The sequence below is a fragment of the Palaemon carinicauda genome, chromosome 3, assembly GCF_036898095.1.
Source record: "Palaemon carinicauda isolate YSFRI2023 chromosome 3, ASM3689809v2, whole genome shotgun sequence".
NCBI lineage: Eukaryota > Metazoa > Arthropoda > Malacostraca > Decapoda > Palaemonidae > Palaemon > Palaemon carinicauda.
This window is the reverse complement of record NC_090727.1, coordinates 145742506-145763204: the sequence shown is the minus strand read 5'-3', so window position 1 is coordinate 145763204 and position 20699 is coordinate 145742506. Positions and strand designations below refer to the sequence as shown.

The 20699-nt window shown below is 37.0% G+C and overlaps 2 protein-coding genes across 2 annotated transcripts in view; one reads left to right on the top strand and one right to left on the bottom strand.

Annotated features, from left to right (window-relative positions):
- The window catches only part of LOC137634580 (general transcription factor II-I repeat domain-containing protein 2A-like), a 50275-nt gene extending 45859 nt beyond the window's left edge, over positions 1-4416 (top strand). Inside the window, exon 3 of the mRNA XM_068367046.1 lies at positions 4306-4416. Coding sequence (XP_068223147.1) covers positions 4306-4416 — 111 coding nt within the window. The remainder of the gene's footprint in view (positions 1-4305) is intronic.
- Positions 4417-11001: 6585 nt separating this feature from the next.
- Positions 11002-20699, bottom strand: part of maf-S (MAF bZIP transcription factor K) — a 152890-nt gene continuing 143192 nt past the window's right edge. The window contains exon 5 of the mRNA XM_068370800.1: positions 11002-11699. Coding sequence (XP_068226901.1) covers positions 11501-11699 — 199 coding nt within the window. The 3' untranslated portion in view covers positions 11002-11500. The remainder of the gene's footprint in view (positions 11700-20699) is intronic.

Here is a 20699-nt window from a genome sequence, read left to right as displayed (position 1 = left end):
GAACCTGCTGCACTACGCTGTTATACAAACAGAAGCATTCACTGTAAAGAAAAGCTTAAATATATCTAAAAACATTAAAAAAATTTCATATACTGTATATAAAAAGTAAAAACATTAAGTTTAAGAAAAAACAAGTCAAATGGCCGGTAAGTTGGAGCGGCGAGAGAGATATCTCTCTCCCTGAGCCAAAAGCAAAATGGTTATTACTCAGCCCAGGTGTGAGCGGGGTAGAAAACGCGACCCCCTCCCCTGCTAACTAGCAGGTGGATGGTTAACCCTCAGTAAAAGTCTTGTGGATTGTCTTTCAGCTTCACCGAAAGTAATATCCACTATAAATAGCATTGGTTTTTATTAGTGACGGAATCTTTTGGTTCACTGTGACCTTGACTATATGATGTCCAAAATTTAATGGGGTCCATTGTGTTATAGTGCATCTCTCCTGACAATTGGTCTACTATTTTTTCCCATAAAGTTGTTAACAAAGAAATCTACCAAAAATAGTACCCCTCCCTCATCTCTTGGTGGCAGAGAGGTATAAATATTTCTGTCTTGGTTTCAAGTAAATCTGATATTGATTGTGTTATAGTCAAAATTAGATTCTGAACTTTGAGTTACTGTTATCTTGTCCTTGACTCTATGAGATCCAAATTAAAATCAGTCTATTGTGTCATAGTGCATATAAAAATTTCAAGAAAATTGGTCTCGTTTTTCCATAAAATTGCTAACAAAGAAGACATAAAAAATACCAAAACTACCCCTCACCCACCTCTCAGTGGTCACAGGGTAATGAAGAGTTTATTCTTAGTTTCAAGTAAATTTCATAATAATTGAGACCTTGACACTATATGAGGTCTAAATTTTAATGGGTCTATTGTGTGTCAGTGCATTTCCTGAAAATTTCACCTCGTTGCTCACAAATAAATCTACCAGAAACAATACTGCTCATCTACCTCTTAGGGGATGGGATTATTAGTTACAAACATACATCATACATACATATACCAAGGCACTTCCCCTAATTTTAGGGGGTAGCTGACATCAAACAAATGAAGCAGAAAATGGGGAGGGACCTTTTCTCTCTACATTCCTCCCAGCCTGACAAGGGACTCAACCAAGTTCGGCTGGTACTGCTAGGGTGCCACAGCCCACCCTCCCCCGTTATCCACCACAGATGAAGCTTCATAACACTGAATCCCCTACTGTTGCTACCTCCGTGGTCATCCAAGGCACCAGAGGAAGCAGCAGGGCCTACCGGAACTACATCACAATCGCTCGCTATTCATTCCTATTTCTAGCACACACTCACATCTATCCTCCTATCACCCAGAGCTTTCTTCACTCTATCCATCCAACCAAACCTTGGCCTTCCTCTTGTACTTCTCCCATCAACTCTTGCCTTCATCACCTTCTTTAGCAGCCAGCCATTTTCCATTCTCTCAACATGGCCAAACCACCCCAACACATTCATATCCACTCTAGCTGCTAACTCATTTCTTGCACCCGTTCTCACCCTCACTACTTCGTTTCTAACCCTATCTACTGGAGATACACCAGCCATACTCCTTAGACACTTCATCTCAAACACATTCAATTTCTGTCTCTCCGTCACTTTCATTCCCAACAACTCTGATCCATACATCACAGTTGGTACAATCACTTTCTCATACAGTACTCTCTTTACATTCATGCCCAAACCTATATTTTTACCACTGCCTCAACTGCCCCCAACACTTTGCATCTTTCATTCATTCTCTGACTTACATGTGTTTCCACTCCACCATTTGCTGCAACAACAGACCCCAAGTACTTAAACTGATCCACCTCCTCAAGTAACTCTCCATTCAACATGACATTGAACCTCGCACCACCTTCCCTTCTCATACATCTCATAACCTTACTCTTACCCACATTAACTCTCAACTTCCTTCTCTCACACCCTTCCAAATTCTGTCACTAATCGGCCAAGCTTCTCTTCCGCGTCAGCAGCCAGTACAGTATCATCCGCAAACAACAACTGATTTACCTCCCATTCATGGTCATTCTCGTCCACCAGTTTCAATTCTCGTCCAAGCACTCGAGCATTCACCTCTCTCACCACTCCATCAACATACACGTTAAACAACTACGGCGACATCACACATCCCTGTCTCAGCCCCACTCTCATCATTAACCAATAGCTCACTTCATTTCCTATCCTAACACATGCTTTACTACCTTTGTAGAAACTTTTCACTGCTTGCTAACAACCTTCCATCAACTCCATTTAACCTCATCACATTCCACATTGCTTCCCTATCAACTCTATCATATGTTTTCTCCAGATCCATAAACACAACATACACCTCCTTACCTTTTGCTAAATATTTCTCACATATCTGCCTAACTGTAAAAATCTGATTCATACAACCCTTACCTCTTCTAAAACCACCCTGCACTTCTAAGATTGCACTCTCCGCTTTATCCTTAATCCTATTAATCAGTACTCTACCATACACTTTTCCAACTACACTCAACAAACTAATACCCCTTGAATTACAACACTCATGCACATCTCCCTTACCCTTATATAGTGGTACAATACATGCACAAACCCAATCTACTGGTACCATTGACAACAAAAAACACATATTAAACAATCTCACCAACCATTCAAGTACAGTCACACCCCCTTCCTTCAACATCTCAGCTCTCACACCATCAATACCAGATGCTTTTCCTACTCTCATTTCATCTAGTGCTCTCCTCGCCTCCTCTCTTGTAATCTCTCTCATTCTCATCTCCCATCACAGGCACCTCAACATCTGCAACAGCAATTATATCTGCCTCCCTATTGTCCTCAACATTCAGTAAACTTTCAAAATATTCCGCCCACCTTTTCCTTGCCTCCTATCCTTTTAACATTTTTACATTTCCACCTTTCACTGTCTCTTCATTTCTTGAACCAGCCTTCCTTAAGAGGTTAATATATGCAAACATGGACAGAAAATTATAATTACTTTACTAGTTAGCCCTTTGAGAGCCAAATTCTCTATCCCCTTGGCAACATTGGATGTGTTTTACTTTCTGTAATTATCAGCTTTTTTCGTTTACATATGCAAATTTTACAAAATATAACCTACATCAATGGAAAAAAAATGTAGTCAGTAAATGAGCACAAAAATGATAAAGTTTATCTTGTAGTTTTCTACTATGTAATTGTCTATGTAAAAATGTCCCCAAAAATGGGCAAGGGCTGTAAGGCCAAGTTATTTTGAGGCTTGGCACTCAAAAGGGTTAATAGCTTATTAAAACACCTCTACATTTACAAGTTGACAGTTAAGTACATAAAAGGATACTACAAATATAAAGTACAGTAATTAAAAAAAGAAAAATGAAAAATGACATGAGAAATACAGTACATGCCAATGAGGTAAAATCTTGTACTTGGCACTGCTGCTGCCACTGGTAGTCATGTTCACTATAATAGTGCCATAAACTTTATCATATAAGCAATCAGAAGAACAAAGTTTCCACTAGCCTGGATGCTTGAATGGCTGCCATCTTGGATTTTACAAAATACATAACTGCCATAAAAATGGGTTTGATTAATATCTCCACTAAATATCTTAGAAATATGATACTGAATGATAAACTGCTATTTTCAAAGGCCAAGAAATCCAATTGTATCAAAATAAATAAGCTAGGTTCAACCACAAATTTATTTGTTTGAAATAGTCTTTTATTGAATAAAATTGGATCAATATTTAGGCCACCCAGGAGTCTTCACCTACCATGTCAACATCAGATGAATACTTTTTTGTGTGTCCTCCTCCTTCTGATACTTACTGCTGCACTGGCAAAGGTCGGTGCAAGATAATTTCTTTGTTCTGCAATAACATCTAATAGAAGAACTGTGTTTTACATTGGCAGCTGATCATCTCAATGATAGTCTTTGGAGCTAAAAGGGCATCTGTCATGGTTGATTTCAGCTGGCAATCAGATTCCTTGTAGTAACCTTTCTGTATAGGTTCCGACTGAGGATTCTGCAGAGCAATGCTGATCTGTCCCCACACACTGTTTTGGGATGGACTCTTAGGAACTGTCTCACAGCTTCAAGGGTAGGAGATAGCTTGTAAATTCCTGCCTGACATATGGTTGCAGAAGACATGCCATTGTAGTTTGAAGATGGTGTCAATATAAATGAGTTTTGGGGGAGTAGGCTGTATAGACAAAGCAAGCCAAACTGGCAAACAGTTTTAGTCACATCTGCCCCTCTTGAAAGCATCTGTAGAGAAGTGATTGTATCTCTTAACTGTCTTTGTACAGACTTGGTCAGGTTTCTTTGCCCTTTTGTCTATCCCTATTGGCTCTATCCCCATAAATCCAGAGAGCATGTGGACATCGGTCTGGGGAGAAGAAAACCATCTGTACATTTGATGGGTTCCCTGTGATGCCGGAACAGCCTGATAGATTAACAGTGTGTGCTTCTTGATGATTGTTGTCCTGGAATAGCAAGTCTTTGTTGCTCATGGTATGCCCTAAAGAAGTGGTGATGACCAGTTTGTGAGGCTACTGTGGCACTGGAGTCTTTGCAGCAAGATTGTTGATCAGATCAGCCTTCATCTTGTGCGAAAGTAACCTGTTCATCAGGATGCGTTTTATGTTTGTGTTATACTGGATTGGTGTTCTTCCTTGCTTTCTTTTATCTCTAATAGCCATCTTCAGAGAATCATTACTGTAAGTGTCAGTCACAAGGATGATTTCATCATTATCTTGTGTGAGGGATACCAACCTGTCTTCAAAGCATTTACTGAGATCTTTGACTGTGACTATGGTTGCTTGTTTCTTGGCCACCCTCTGCAGAAGAACCATTCCATCTACCAAGGCTATCTTAAGACTTGGAGCATTTATTGTGTTTCATCCTATCTTCTGGCTGGGGATTGCTGAAACTGCTATTTCCAGCTGGTTGAGGATATGGATCAATTTGGATTTACCAAGGGTGAATTTATGGCTCCTCATGGCCTCTTTCCTGTTGGATGTCTCTGCTGGACCTGGACAGGACCATCAGTTTGCTACACAATATATTTGGTCCCCTTTATATCCACAGTCTTGTCTCAGAGTTTTACTCTAGTTTTTCTTCATTGCAGACATGTACATCATCTACTCTACTGGTGCCCTTAGGATGACATCTTCAACGATAATAATTATTTTAATTGGTGAGTGTACAGAGCTATGAGCAGTGATAATAATGACCACAGTAGCTTCTTCTGGGAAATGGTCTGGTAATCACAGCTGGGAATTAGACAGTCTATGGTTGTCTTGGACTGTATTTGTAAATACGAAATATGCTTTATTTGAAGGATTTAATAAAAAAAAGAATATGGTAGACTAAAATAAATGAATGAGCAGTATTGCAAATTTGTCTATACATTAAGAATTAAAGATATATGAACCTTTTTACAAAACTGTATATACATAAAACATATGTCATATAAAGATATAAAGTAACCTTCTATTCTCCTTTTCCATCTTCAGGTAATTGACTCATTAGGTCTTTCACCTCAAATCCAGTTTTCCCAATATCAAAGGATCAACCACTAGGTTGGATAATGAAACTAAAACCATTCATACTTGAAATCCGAAATAATCTGTACTACTGAATATCATGTAACAAATAAATTATCTTTTCATAGCAAAAGTACAATACATTCTGCAATTTTAATTATACATATGCATACAAAATTTTGCATGTTCAGTGGGATCCTATGTTGGTGGGTTACCTAATTATGTAATTATCCAAGCTCTCTTTGGACAGGAATGTATATAACTCAAAAGATTGGCAAAATAGCTGTTGCAATTGAGAGAACTTTCTCCTGTACACTCCTTATCTGATCTAAGACAGTCCAACCCCCAAAAACATATGAAATGCAAGACATACATGAGTGACCCATCTGAAACATACAAAAATGTACTAGTACCAACCCTTAGTTAAGGAAGAATGCCAAGGACCTAGTTGGTACTTAATAGAGGAAGGCCCACTATTTAAAGAATAACAATGGCATAGCCCCCAAAGGGTTGGTTTCAGTACCCTTGTGGTATTTGAGGGGACTTTAAAGATGCTAGACCATTATTGTGACCAGCCAAAGGTACAGCCATGATGTACTCTGTAGAGAAGCTACAGGGACTGACTCCATAGATATTGCTTCAGAATCAGAGTCTGTAATCACTTTGGCTTAAAACCTCTTCATACTCAGAAAGTGTATTTGTTGTAGACACAGAGGTTTATCAGTAGGGGTTAAGTCTCTGCATCTTCAGGAGTATAGTGCCTTCACTGACACTTCTGAGGCCAGGGGGTAGCTTTGAAGAGCTACTACAGAAAAGGAAGGAGCATCTAGTATGGTGACTAGCATGTGCAATGAAGGGAAGACTCTATGACAAGACTTAATGGCTCCTATGTAAAGGACACAGACTACAGAGGAGCAAAATTTGTCACTTCCGGAAGGCGCTATGCTAACGAATAAGCCTTACTAACCTTGTGAAAACTGCTCTCCAACTTGCACTCTGCTAGTTTTAACGGCACAGGACCCTCAGGCCTTGCAAAATCTACCATAGGCCAATAGGGTCCCTCAATCAAATATGAAGAAAAAGACGCATCAGCTTGACAATGCTCTCGATTCATGAATCGTGGATTTCTAAATTTCATTCCCAACACTGGAATATACTTCTAATGCAAGGAGAATGATGAACAAGCAAAGGATCACCACTGGTCTTACTTTCAAGGGGAAAGAAGGCAGGAGCAGTCATATATAACAGACAGATCTTGAGGAACAAAATATTGAGATTTTGGATCTGCAGAGGCTCAACTCAAGTCATAGGAGATGAACAGAAGAATCCTTAGCCTTCCAAAAATGACTAGGTTGAGGAGGAGGTGAAAGATGGAGAATGTCTGCATTTCTTTACCCAACACCAGCTTCATGTCTACCAAAGTCTTTTTATGCCTACTGTAGACAGAGTTGAGGTAGGCATATGCAGAGGGAACAAAGCAGCAGTAGGAACAGAGGACCAGACTTGAATAAGAGACCACTAGGGGTAGCAGATTTCAAGGGATTAAGGCAGCTTAAAGGTTCAAAAGGAGGCTCATGAATGGCAGAGGCAGGGGAGAGTGACATTGCCCTAGCAAGCAGGATAATGCCCAAAAGACTGACCATACATACATACAATACATATGATCAGCGCCCAAGCCCCGACTCCATCCAAGCTAGGACCAAGGAGGGCCAGGCAATGACTGCTGATGACTCAGCAGGTAGACCTATAAGCTGCCCCAAACCTCCCATCCCTCGCTCACAAGGATGGAGAGGTTACAGACACTAAAGGAACTAACAAGTTTGAGCAGGATTTGAACCCCAGTCTGGCGATCACCAGGCAGAAACATTACCAATAGGCCACAAGTTGTAATAATCTTGGTCTTTAGGCCCTCCATAAAATTGTACAAGGAGAACCCATCAGGAAACAGGCCAGGCAACAAGTTCCTCAGTACAGTGAAACCTCTACATACGAATTTAATCCGTTCCAGAACCAACTTCGGATGTAGAAAATGTTCGGATGTCGAAACGAATTTTCCCATAAGAATACATGGTAATTCATTTAATTCGTTCCTCAGCCTAAAAACCCATAATAAATCCTTAATAAATGGCTACACATAATTACGCATAACAATAACATAACTGCATAATATGAAAGAAGCATGTAAAAAAGATAAATATAAAGAAATAATGAATAAAAAATGTGTTTTATTGCCACTTTACCTTAGAGACAGGCCAACGCAGGTGTAGGATTTGCTACCCAGGAGGAGACGGACGATCGGCGAGAAGGTAGACATGGTGTTAACATGTTCTTTAAATAAATACTCTCTCTCTCTCTCTCTCTCTTGTTCTTCTTCACTGTTAGTGTTAGAGACGTCTATTAATTTTTTTTTCTGAGAGAGAGAGAAAGAGAGAGAGAGAGAGAGAGAGAGAGAGAGAGAGAGAGAGAGAGAGAGAGAGAGAGAGAGATTAAACAAAAATGTGTTGTGTACATATGATTTTTACCAGCGTTAACGAGTTGAAAGACAGTTAAATGTAACTAAAAAATCAATATCAGCGAATCTGAATTCCTTTATTAACTAAAACAAATATTGATACAAACACACTCGTGTGCATATTCGCAAACACACACACACACACGCACAAGGAGACACGATCGGTGAGGAGGTAGAGATGGTGACTGCGATAACATACCGTAACTTACACTACGGAAATTTTAATCTAACTAAGCTTATTTATTTTTTTTATTTTATTTTTATATTTCATATTTTTCACATTTTTTTCTTTTGATTTTTTATTTTCATCACTTTCAGTGACGAGTTACGGTATGTTATCGCAGTCACCATCTCTACCTCCTCCCTGACCGTCTCTCTTACTGCGTAGCAAAATTCTTGCACCTGTGTGTGTGTTTGTGCATACGCACACGAGTGTGTTTGAATCAATATTTGTTTTAGTTAATAAAGGAATTCAGATTAGCTGTTATTACTTTCTTAATTTCATTTAATTGTTTTTCAACTCGTTGACGCAGTTAAAAATCATATGTACTCTAAACACATTTTTGTTTAATCTCTCTCTCTCTCTCTCTCGGAAAAAAAATAATAGACGTAGACGTACTGTATCTAACACTACAACAGCGAAGAAGAACGAGAGAGAGAGAGAGAGAGAGAGAGAGAGAGAGAGAGAGAGAGAGAGAGAGAGATTTTATTTAAAGAACATGTTAATGCTATGTTTAGAGAGAAACAGAAAAAGAGAGAAGTCTTATTTAAAAGAGCTTGTTAACGCTATCTTGGTTTTCTTTGCTTCACTTTTTTTTCTTTCTATTCATCACGCTGGCCCTTCTCACAAATGATAGTTGCCAACAATCTCTTTGTCCTTTATCCCTATCAATAAAAGGCGCTCTATCTCTTCCAGGGTATTGCTACGATGTCTTGTAATAATGGTGATCCCCTTCGATGGTTATTTGCTTTAATGGCTGCCTTTAGCTTGATGATCCTCGAGATCATAGGCCTATTCCGGCCATATTTTTTAGCCATACAGTATCACTCACATGCACACTGCTCTCATGTTTTTCTATAATTTCTTGCTTCAATTCTAATGAAAGAATTGCCTTCTTCCTGTACTGAAACTTAGCTTCTTAGGCACCATGATTATAGGTAAAATCACAAAGGAAATGTGAGAAAAGGAAGAAAATAAGCACTGTTAATAACAGACCAAACAGAGGACAACCACATGATACACACAAGAACAGAGAACTGAGCACTCGACACTCAATGGCGTAATGTTTACTTCGTGTGTCGAAATAAAATTCGGGTGTAGAGTCAAAAATTTGCTCGAATTTTACTTCGGATGTTGGAAAATTCGGATGTAGATACGTTCGGATGTAGAGGTTCCACTGTAGTTCTGATGGCTCATGGGAATGTTACAGGGCAGCATTAGTAGAGGTGAGGGGTAGGGAAGGAAGATATGTTAAAGAGATTGCAAGGTTCAATACCTTTCCTTCCACAATCAGCCTGAGAAAGTTGTGCTTGACTATTTCTGAGGTTGCCTGATTTCTTGACAGACCAAATGTGATAAAGGTAAAGCATTAGAAAGTGGATACATTATCAGACAAGGCATCAGCAGACACAAAAACAGACGTGTGTTGCTACTGGGAAGACACCAACTGATTTTTCCAAGTTTTATAATGCTTAATTCCTAACTTTTACTGCTTAAATGACCAGAAGCAACCGCCATTACATGTAAGATGAATATAAGAAAAATTAACAAACTGATGACCACTGCCACTGTTGTGAGGGTATCCTTCCCTGGCCTGCCATTACCAGGTACTTTTTCGCTTGATGTATTCTTTCATTGCAGCTTTTCCATATAAAAGAGGAGGGTTGTAGCATACTGTAGTTAAAACAAATAAAATGTGAAATTGAGGTTAGCTGAAATATTCTGGGGGATGAGGTCATTGGAATTTTAAAGTGGAAAAACTATTAATTGAGTGGTCTAGTTCAGATTTCAAAATTTTCTAACATAGTAATAAAATATTAAATCATGAAAAACATCACCCACTTGACCTGATAGATAGAAACTGAAAAAAAAAAAAAAATTAAAAAGGGTGAGACTGGCCTGCTCATGGTAGCCAGTATATGAAAGCATCTTTCTATGAAATTTTGATTAACTTTTAAGTTTAAAGGAAGCATAATGTTACCATAGCAAAAAAAAAAAAAAAAAAAAAAAAAAAAAAAAAACAATAATAATAATAAATGTTATTAGAGTTCATTCCTTTGTAGGTCTATTAGGAGGAGGATGTTGACGGCTTACCCTTTGCATCTGGAATACTTATTGGATTATCAGAGGTATTTAGATTTTTGGATACCAGCGGTATCATGTCCTAAAACATCTTGGGGGACTTATGGAGGGAAGATGTAAATTTATTAAGCAGTCCTACAGTGCCTCAAAGCATCCATCTTTTTAGTTGCTGGATCTATAAAGGAGGTACAATAGTTGGGAATTTTCTTGTTGAGATTCTGTGGCAGTACCATTCAGAATCTTACCCCCTTGCATACACCATTTAAATGGCCACTTTCCAGATTCTACCCCTTTCTTTGTGATGCAGATTGGATTGGGGTACAGCTTCCATTGCACTGTAGGCATTACTTAAGGGCCTTTGCATCCTCCCTTCAGATCTTAGCTTCATCCACTACTTAGCTTTTACTTTCTGTCCTTCTCGTCTTCAACCTTGCTGTCCAACCTAATATTTTTTCAATTCATGATGTAACAGCGGGCATTTTCACCAGCGGCACCATGATTCAGAATAACCTCCCCAGTCCAAAAATCTCTCTATTTATACCCCATTTTTTTGCCTTCTTTCAGGTATTAAACACTGTTAGAACCTCTCTCTGGATATTTATGAATGAGAATAGCCATGGGAAGGCTAAGAATCATAATTCAGTTGTTAGTTAAACTATTTAATAATAATAACCATGGTCATTTGAATATATTCTAAAAATAATTTATGACCTTAAAATAGACTTAATTTACCCTTATAAAATCAGTTCCACCTTCCGAACTGAAAAGGTTTTTGTAAGATTCACGGCACAAAGCTAAATATTAAAACAATTTCTGCATGTACCATTTACAAACGTTACCAACACAAATGAATACAAGAACTTGCCTGTTCTCCTCTAAAAAAGACAAGTATGTTTGTTTAGAAAGAAGAGAATTAGTTACTCTCAAGTAACAAAGCTAAGTGGTAGGCCTACAACAATTCCTGCACGTACCAGTTTAATATTACCAACATAAATGAATGCAAGAACTTGCTTGTTCTCCTCTTGCAAAAAGACAATTAATATGTACCAGTATGTTTTAAAAGAAAAGCATTAGTTACTCTCAAACAACACAAAATTGCAAAATAGAGCAAAGTATCAAAATTAGCACTTTAAACTGCTATATCAAAGTGATTCTAGATCTGGTGGTAATGGAATATTTTTCAAGTTAGCAAACTTTTTTAGAGCTTCATAGTTCTGGTAGAGCCGGTCAATTTCTGACCTCATGCTCATGTTTTCATTCACTAGTTTTTCCATCTCAACTTGTTCTGTTGTGCTTTCTGACTCCAGCTCATCCTTCTGTTCTATTCTCTTGATGCGACAACTGGGAAAAAACATGGACAAGCATTAACCAAGAACCTTGTGCATGAAAAAAAATCACAAGGTGATACAGTAATTCTATTCAAGACATTATACTGTATAAGTTACAGTAGTCCCAAAAACTGGAAACTTCAAGGAATAATTGAAAAGATCATTTAAAATATATGAAACCTTCAAAGTAAAAAGCATACTTCTAATAACAAGATTTATTATTTCGATACTTACCCGATGTTCACAATCATTTACCTTTTACTTTTTAAAGCTACTACTTCCTGACATTTGAATATAAATTTTAAATAAATTCTCTTTCCATTCCCTATTCTGCATTTCTTACCCCTTGTATGTTTTTGGTAGCACAGTGGCCCCTGTAGAATGGTATTGTCGGGATGTTGGAACCGTAAATGTTCACCTTGAAATTGAAACATACTTTAACCTAATAACACTCTTGTCCCCACTAGGGAGGCCAGGGAAGGAATGCATGAACACCAGGTGAGCACTGAAATAATAAATTCCACTATTAAAAATTTTAATTTCAATGATTCTTACCCTATGTTCTTAATGCTGATTCTCACTTATGGAGGTGGGAAAGTGAGGGAAAGGGACTAAATAAAACTATCTTTAACAAAATTGTTCTTGCTACACACCAGAAAATATTTAGCTTTTTAAGCCTAATTAATATTCCCTATTCCATGCTCATGGAATTTTTTAAAGATTCATTTCATCATATCAAAGGCACTTCTTCCTTTAGCATCAAATGACTCCAATCAAAACAGGATTTCGATGATGGTTTTTTTTTTTTTCTTTTTAGTCACCTGATGTTCATGCTCAAAGCTGTGTTGATGGTTCCCTCAAAATAAAAATTTCCTGTTCTCTCCCTGTGCATAAATGCTTCCCCTTTGGGAAACACCACACAGTCTGACAGCTGATAACTGGTCAATGATACAACCGTTTACCTCCTGCTTTCCAGTTCTCAAAGTTGCAAACCCAATTGTTAGTCTCTTGATATCACAGATCAGTGGAGAGGAAGGAGTCATGTATATCAATTATCAGGAGCATATAATTTTTTTTTTTTTTTTTTTTATGAAACTCTCCTGATGGATGTTCATATGGCTGAATCCAACATTCTGATAGAGGTGGGATAGAGAAAGAAAGAGAGGGTAAATAAACAAGCTAGGATAACGGATTTAACCACTACTTGCAATTATTTTAAACCTGTCCTAAAACTAAGTAAACTTTTAATCACTCAAATTTCTCAATTAGATACCTAGTCTATACCCATTATTCGCCTATTAAAACTAAAGTCTCAAACAGTACACTAATAAAACCTTGGACTTTCTCCTCGAGAGAAATAATTATATAGCTTATCTAAGTTTAGGCAAATACAGTAAACAGTAAAATATCATTCACAATATCTCTCACAGCTACCATAGCATTTAATGGCCAGTAACTTCTAACAATACCAGGTTTTTTTCATTTTTTTGATAAAGCCATGCAAAAACTGATTATGCAAACCACTGAGCCATTGTTAACCCTGATAAAAAAAAGATTGTCAAAATCAAGTATAATTTCAAGTGTTCTGTAAACAATTTTCCATTACTATATAAAATTAAGTTTTCATCTCTCCATGACAAACTTGTGTCCCTTGACATATTCTTTTATAAATTAAGTAATTCTCATCCCTCATGTCATATATCAAACAGATTCTTTGCAAGTCTAAAAGAGCACCATTACGTAGGGGAGTAAACCTTCTAAAACTTTTCCTCACAAAGAGAAGTACAGTAGATGAATTACAATTTTGAGAAACTAGATCTTCATCCTTCCTCTGACGTAAAACCAACTTCGTGTGTGACCTTGTCACTGAACTTTTGGCTAGAAACAAAATGTAATTTTTGGAAAAAATATTTGAGAAAGTCTATATTCACAAGACCTTTAAGACTTCCACTCTCAATACAGTATATATTAGTCTTGTTATCATACCACTTACATCCCTCTACCTTTCATCCACAAAAAGGACATGTGGCAGATTCTCACATTTAGTGTAAAAAATAAATGGTTCTGAAATAAGGTAGCATGACAAATAGTGGAAATGATAAGAAGTAAAAGTGTACTAAAAAATCTAAACCAATATTTTGACACAAAAGGGATATGCAGGTTTGGGGGTACTGTTCTTACTTTACCGAGAGAAGAGACATAAGGATCCAGGCTTCCATGTCGGTTTTAAGCCTTGGAAATTCTACGTCTAAAAAATGTGAGAGACCAATGTTATAACTGTTGAATGACAAAGTAAATACAGAATTCTACACTCCGAGAACTCAGAGCTGGTCGATACTGTGCATCACTCGAACTACTATAAAGTGCAATAAAGACTAGTCACTACTTCAGGAGTTAGGTTAGAGTTTGAAACAGTAGATTAAGCCTAAATCCAAGAAGTAAATGAATTTCTGAGTTACTACAAAAGAAGTTATTGGTATTGAATTTATGATACAGTATAAAACAAAAACAAAACCTGGAGTGGATGTAGTGTCATTCTTCCCTCTATAATTGAGAAACCTAGTCTTGTCTGCTAAACTAAAGCTAGGAATTAACTGCAAAGGAAATTATTGTATTTCTAAAATGCTTCTGAGCTTATTACCCAAAAACAGCAATTTGTAAATTAGCTTGTAAACCCTGAATACAGCATAAAGGTTTGCGTTTATTATTCGTAATGATGGACTTAAGGAAGAAATTATTGTATAATGAAATTTACGAGGTTAAATAACAGACTAATCTGATAAAAGTCACAGCCTCTCTGAAGCATTAACGCTTAGAGACTAAACAAAACTAAAATGAGCAGCCATTCCTTGTAATAGTGATGACTATAAAAAGGGGGAACTGAGAGATTTAAAAGGTAGGTTTTCATATGATTTCAGAACCAATTACCTTACACCTCACTACTTCCCAATAGCACATTAGTAGAGGGAAGAGAACGTCTCTATTCCAATTATACTTAGATATTCACAAATTGTTACTTGCAGTTCATGAAAGTACTAAAATAACAAGCTAAAAATATTCATGAACTATTCACTCCCCCATTATCATCTTTCTTTGATAACAGTCGCAATATTATAAAACTGCCATTTAGGTACTATTGAACTAATCATTTCCAAACCCATGCCTAATCTAACTGAGGTTAGACCATTCAATTAAAATTATGTATTTGGTATTATATACTGGTATGTGTGTGTGTGTGTGTTTATGTATATGTATATGTATACAGTGGAACCTCTACATACGAATTTAATCCGTTCCAGAACCAACTTCGGATGTAGAAATTGATCGGATGTCGAAACGAATTTTCCCATAAGAATACATTGAAATAGGATTAATCCGTGGTTGAACCCAAAAACCTATGATAACTTCTTAATAAACTACTACACATAACTTTCCCATGAGAATAATGAACACTAAATTAGATAATAGACATGTAAATAAGAAGAATAGACATGTAAATAAGAAGAATTAGCAAAAAATGATAAATAAGAAACGGGTTTTTAGCGTCACTTTACCTTAGAAACTCCAGCGCAGGTGTTGTTCGTCTTCGCTACGCAGAGAGGAGAGAGGAGACGGACGGAGAGGAGGTAGAGAGGTTAACTACGATAAACGTAACACTACCGTAACTTATTCTAACTTACACTAAGTGAACTTTAACATAACTTAGCTTATTTTTTTTTTATTTTTATATTTTATATTTTTTTTTACATTTTCTTTTTTTCTTTTTGATGATTACGTAATTTTAATCACTATCACTTACATTTAAAATTGACTGAATTTCTTTTGCTTCACTCTTTTCCGTTTTCTGTGTTTCACTTTCTTCCTCTTCACTCTTTGCCGTTTTCTTCGGTTCACTTACATCCTCTTCATCGCGAGTTCGCTTCGCAGTTTTTTTAAAGAAAGCATCGATAGATAATTGCTTCGTACGGCTTTTCAGAATGTTTCGAAAGTGCGTTAAGCAAACATCATCGAATTGAGAAACTACACAACAAACCTGCAATTTCTTTGGATGGTATTTGTCGATGAAGTCGACCACGTCTTGATATTTTCCTAACACCTCTTTTATTTGCGCTGAACCTAACACATGTTCTACCTCCTCGCTCTCTTCCTCGTCATCACTCATGTGCTCCGACATAGCATGGAGTTCCTTGAGCTCATCCGTCGTCAGTTTGTCGTGATGTTCGGCAACGAGTTCCGTAACGTCATCTGCGTCGACCTCCAGACCCATGGACTTGCCAAGGGAGACGATTTCCTCTACGGCTTCCGCTGCACCGACCACGGGATCAGGTTCGGGGTCAAAACCCTCGAAATCTCGGGGAGAAACTGCATCAGGCCACAGCTTCTTCCATGCAGAATTGAGGGTCCGTCGAGTTAATCCCACCCAAGCCTGATCAATGATCTTTAAGCAGTGCACGATATTGAAGTGGCCCCTCCAAAATTCACGCAAAGTTAAGTTGGTGCTTTGCGTGACATTAAAGCACTGCTTGAATAAGTGCTTGGTGTACAGCTTCTTAAAATTAGAGATGACTTGCTGGTCCATGGGCTGGAGGATAGAGGTGGTATTTGGTGGAAGATACAGCACCTTTATGAACTTGAATTCATCGAAGATATCATCTTCAAGTCCGGGGGGGTGAGCGGGTGCATTGTCAAGGCATAGCAGGCACTTTAAAGGCAATTTCTGCTCATGAAGATACTTCTTCACAGAAGGACCGAAAACTTGGTTTACCCATTGCACAAAGAATTGCCTAGTGACCCAGGCCTTCGAGTTGGATCGCCAGAAAACATGAAGCTGATCCTTATCGACGTTGTGTGCTTTAAAGGCCCTAGGGTTCTCCGAATGGTAAACAAGCAAGGGCTTGACTTTAAAGTCCCCGCTAGCGTTGGCACATAGAGCAAGAGTCAACCGATCCTTCATTGGCTTATGCCCAGGCAATTTCTTCTCTTCAGCAGTGATGTAGGTTCGACTCGGCATCTTCTTCCAAAACAGCCCGGTTTCATCACAATTGAACACCTGCTGCTCTACGTAGCCTTCTTCCTTTACGATATTTTCGAATTTCTTAACAAAGTCAGTTGCAGCCTTTGTGTTCGCACTAGCAGCCTCTCCGTGGCGAACAACTGAATGAATCCCGGACCGTTTCTTAAATTTCTCGAACCAGCCACGAGATGCCTTGAAATCATCTGAGGAAGGCTCGGTTGAACTCTCCCCAGCATCACCCACAGAGCTCTCCTCCTTCAAGTCCGTAAAGATGGCGTGCGCCTTCTCGCAGATAACGGTTTCGGTGATGGTGTCGCCAACGATCTCTCTATCCTTAATCCACACTAGTAGAAGTCGTTCCATCTCTTCTATGATAAGGGTACGGCGTTTGGAAATTATAGTGATCCCCTTAGAAGGTTTCACTGCTTTAATAGCTTCTTTCTGTTTAAGGATTGTCGAGATCGTCGACATATTACGGCCATACTGTTTAGCAAGTTCACTCACGCGGATGCCACGCTCATGTTTTTCAATAATTTCCTGCTTAATTTCTATAGAAAGCATTTCCTTCTTCCTTTTCTCACCACTACCACTACCACTGGCAAAACTAAGCCTTTTTGGACCCATGATTTACGTAAATTATCGTTAATGGATGCACGTAAAAAATCACGATTAATTCACAGTTAATATCACAACGCAAAGAGCACAACCGCACGAAGCCGACGAGAACAGAGGACTGACCCAAGCCGCGCTAATTGAGCGTCCCTCCGAGGTCGATGTGCTGCCTTCTATCGGCGGAAATAAAAAACACTTCAGGCGCTATGAGCACCGACTACGCGTACGAGTATTGTTTACTTCGGGTGTCGAAAAAAACATTCGGGTGTAGAGTCGGAACGTGTTCGAATTGTACTTCGCGTGTCGAAAAATTCGGATACAACCGGTACGACGAAAATTGCTACTTCGTGTGTCGAAATAAAATTCGGGTGTAGAGTCAAAAATTTGCTTGAATTTTACTTCGGATGTTGGAAAATTCGGATGTAGATACGATCGGATGTAGAGGTTCCACTATATATATACTGTATATATATATATATATATATATATATATATATATATATATATATATATATATATGTATATAAATATATATATATATATATATATATATATATATATATATATATATATATATATATATATATATATATATATATATATATATATATATATATACACACACACACATATATATATATATATATATATATATACATATATATATATATATATATATATATATACATATATATACATATATATATATATATATATATATATACATATATATATATATATATATATATATATATATATATGTGTGTGTGTAATTATTTATATACAAATTACTCAATTATTATTATTAAAATTACTGAAATTGTTATCACTATTAAAATAATAATAATAATAATTTAGCTCTCCGGTAAAATACCCTTTGCTCATTGTTTTAGGAGATTAACTACTGGAAGCTACCAATAAAACAACTATTTACTGTAGTGACTATCACTAAAAAAAAAATCATCATATATTAGGGTAGTATGCAAAAATGCCTTAAGGTATGTTAGCCTAACATCTAAAATTAAATCAGCTCATCCCTAAAACTTGTGATGAGCTGGTGGCCAAGCTTGCAAGCAAACCACACACATATCCATCCATACATGAAGCAATCAAACAGATTTCGAAAATCTTTAACAGATTAATCTAAAATAAAAAAAAAAAAAATTTTGCCCAGGAAATCATACTATATGCCGCCTCAACCACAATATTAAAAATTATTTTAGGAACCCTATTTCATTGAGAGGGGAGATAAAAATTCCAGCCATCTCAGCACATACAGGATAAACAGATGTTTACAGGTACTTAACTCAGTGAGAGGAGGGACATAAGGATCTAACTACCATCTTGGTCTGGCTCGCAAACCCAGGTTTCTAAAAGAGCAGTTAAAAATGCGGAGTGCAACGGTTTTGCAGCAGAAGGATCTAAAGTAGATTAAGAATCAAGTCTCTATGAGAAGATCTTGAATCTAGGATGTGCCATGTACTTTCAGAACCCCTACTGCATAGTACATTAAACCACAAGCTACCTGTAGAGGAGTTAAGTTAGGGTTTGAAACAGGGTAAGTTAATCCTGAAATATTACTCTAAATCAAAAACTTACTGGTCTTCTGAACTTCCACAAAGGTTTAAAGGCTGCTTATAAATGGCAGAGGCAAGGGACTGGACAATGTCCTAGAGACTGACCATATAAACATTATCATTGCCCTAACCCCTCTCCATTTAGCTAAAACTATGGAGGGCCAAGCAATGGCTGCTGATGACTCAGCAGGGAAATCTATAGGCTCCCCAAAAGTATCGAGCTTGAGAGTCCTAAACTACTGTATCATCCAACTGATTACCAGGCAGGGACATTTCCAATAGGATACCATAACGCAAAAGTTCATATTAAATTCTTAATATGCTCATGACTACAAAATAAAACTCATTAGGATGTCACAGACAAATATTCAAGTTGCACTTCACCAAATTTCCCTCTATAAACAACTAGGGTATAAATACAAAAATCTATACAATAATCAAGTATTCTAACCCTCTTGTATTTTTCCTTAAACTGAAACTAAGTTTTCTTCTACATTTGATCCTTTCAATATATTCTCACTTTTCATTGTATCTTCTAATTTCATTTACTTATATGGAGCAATATGCAGCACACCATACACCAATGAAATATGATTCAGCAAGTACAATATGTAGTTAAATGCATATTATAGTTGCAAATCCTTTACATTAAACTACAGAATATTTGAATCTGAAACATATTGTATGCTGGGAAATTATCCCAACAATTCAAGTTAATTTGATTATAAAATAGGTTTATTCATTAAAATCTCCCACACTACTTTTTGTTAAAGGAGTTTGGCAACTATAGGACCCATCTGGTTTTTATGATAGCCAACTGGATCCTGTACTATGTTGACTTGGATAAAACAGGGTAAACTTATTCTGGGAAGAATCGGGCAATAAATTTCTGTTTTTTGTAGCCTAATAAAAGAAAAAACATCAAGAAAAGAGCATCAAAATGTAGTTGTAAACCTTGCCAAACTATTCAGTGCCAAACAAAGCACTCCAAATTGGGAACACAAAATAAATGTGGATCTTTATAACTAACAATAGCTCGTTTACTAAATATTAAACCATTAACATACCGTATTCTAAAATCAGCATAAGACAAACCTTAATACTGTATTGACATATATCATCTACCAAATCAACAGTAAAGTTAACACACTATTCCTTGCTAGGCTGCTTATATATTATTCTAAGTGTAGTTGTACTCCTATGGTTTAGTAATGTTGCCTCTCTAATGTAACGAAAGGTTATGAAGATTTATGGTTCCAACACCCCTACATTGGTATCAACATAATTCCACAGGTGGTGCTGCAGTATGATTAAGAAATACTTATTCAAAAGGTTGGGAAGATTCAACTTCAAAATAGGAGCATTATGAGCACCAGGTAAGATTCATTGAATTAATAAAAAAATATGTAGGTGAAAAAACAATGTAATGAAATACCCTCCAGGTCTCTTATTTCTGTATACAATAACTTTGAAACAGAAACATTTAATACAGTACAGCAGCCTTGCTTCAAAACAGTTTATATGACTGGTATTAGGACATACTGACAAAAAATATGAATCAAATATTGTGCAAACATTCAATATGAAATGTTAAATGACAAAAAGATAGTTATTGGATCTCTGAGGATACACTTCCAAGCATATAGGCCACATGTTAAAAAGGCTGCTTTGACAAGCAAAAGAGCAATGACAATCAGTAGGGGATCATCTGATTACATTTAGTCTGAATTAAGTTTTACCTTTTTAATGCCCCTTCAAGATACAAAAAAAAAAATTACTTAAAGTAAATGTATCATTTCAACACTTACCT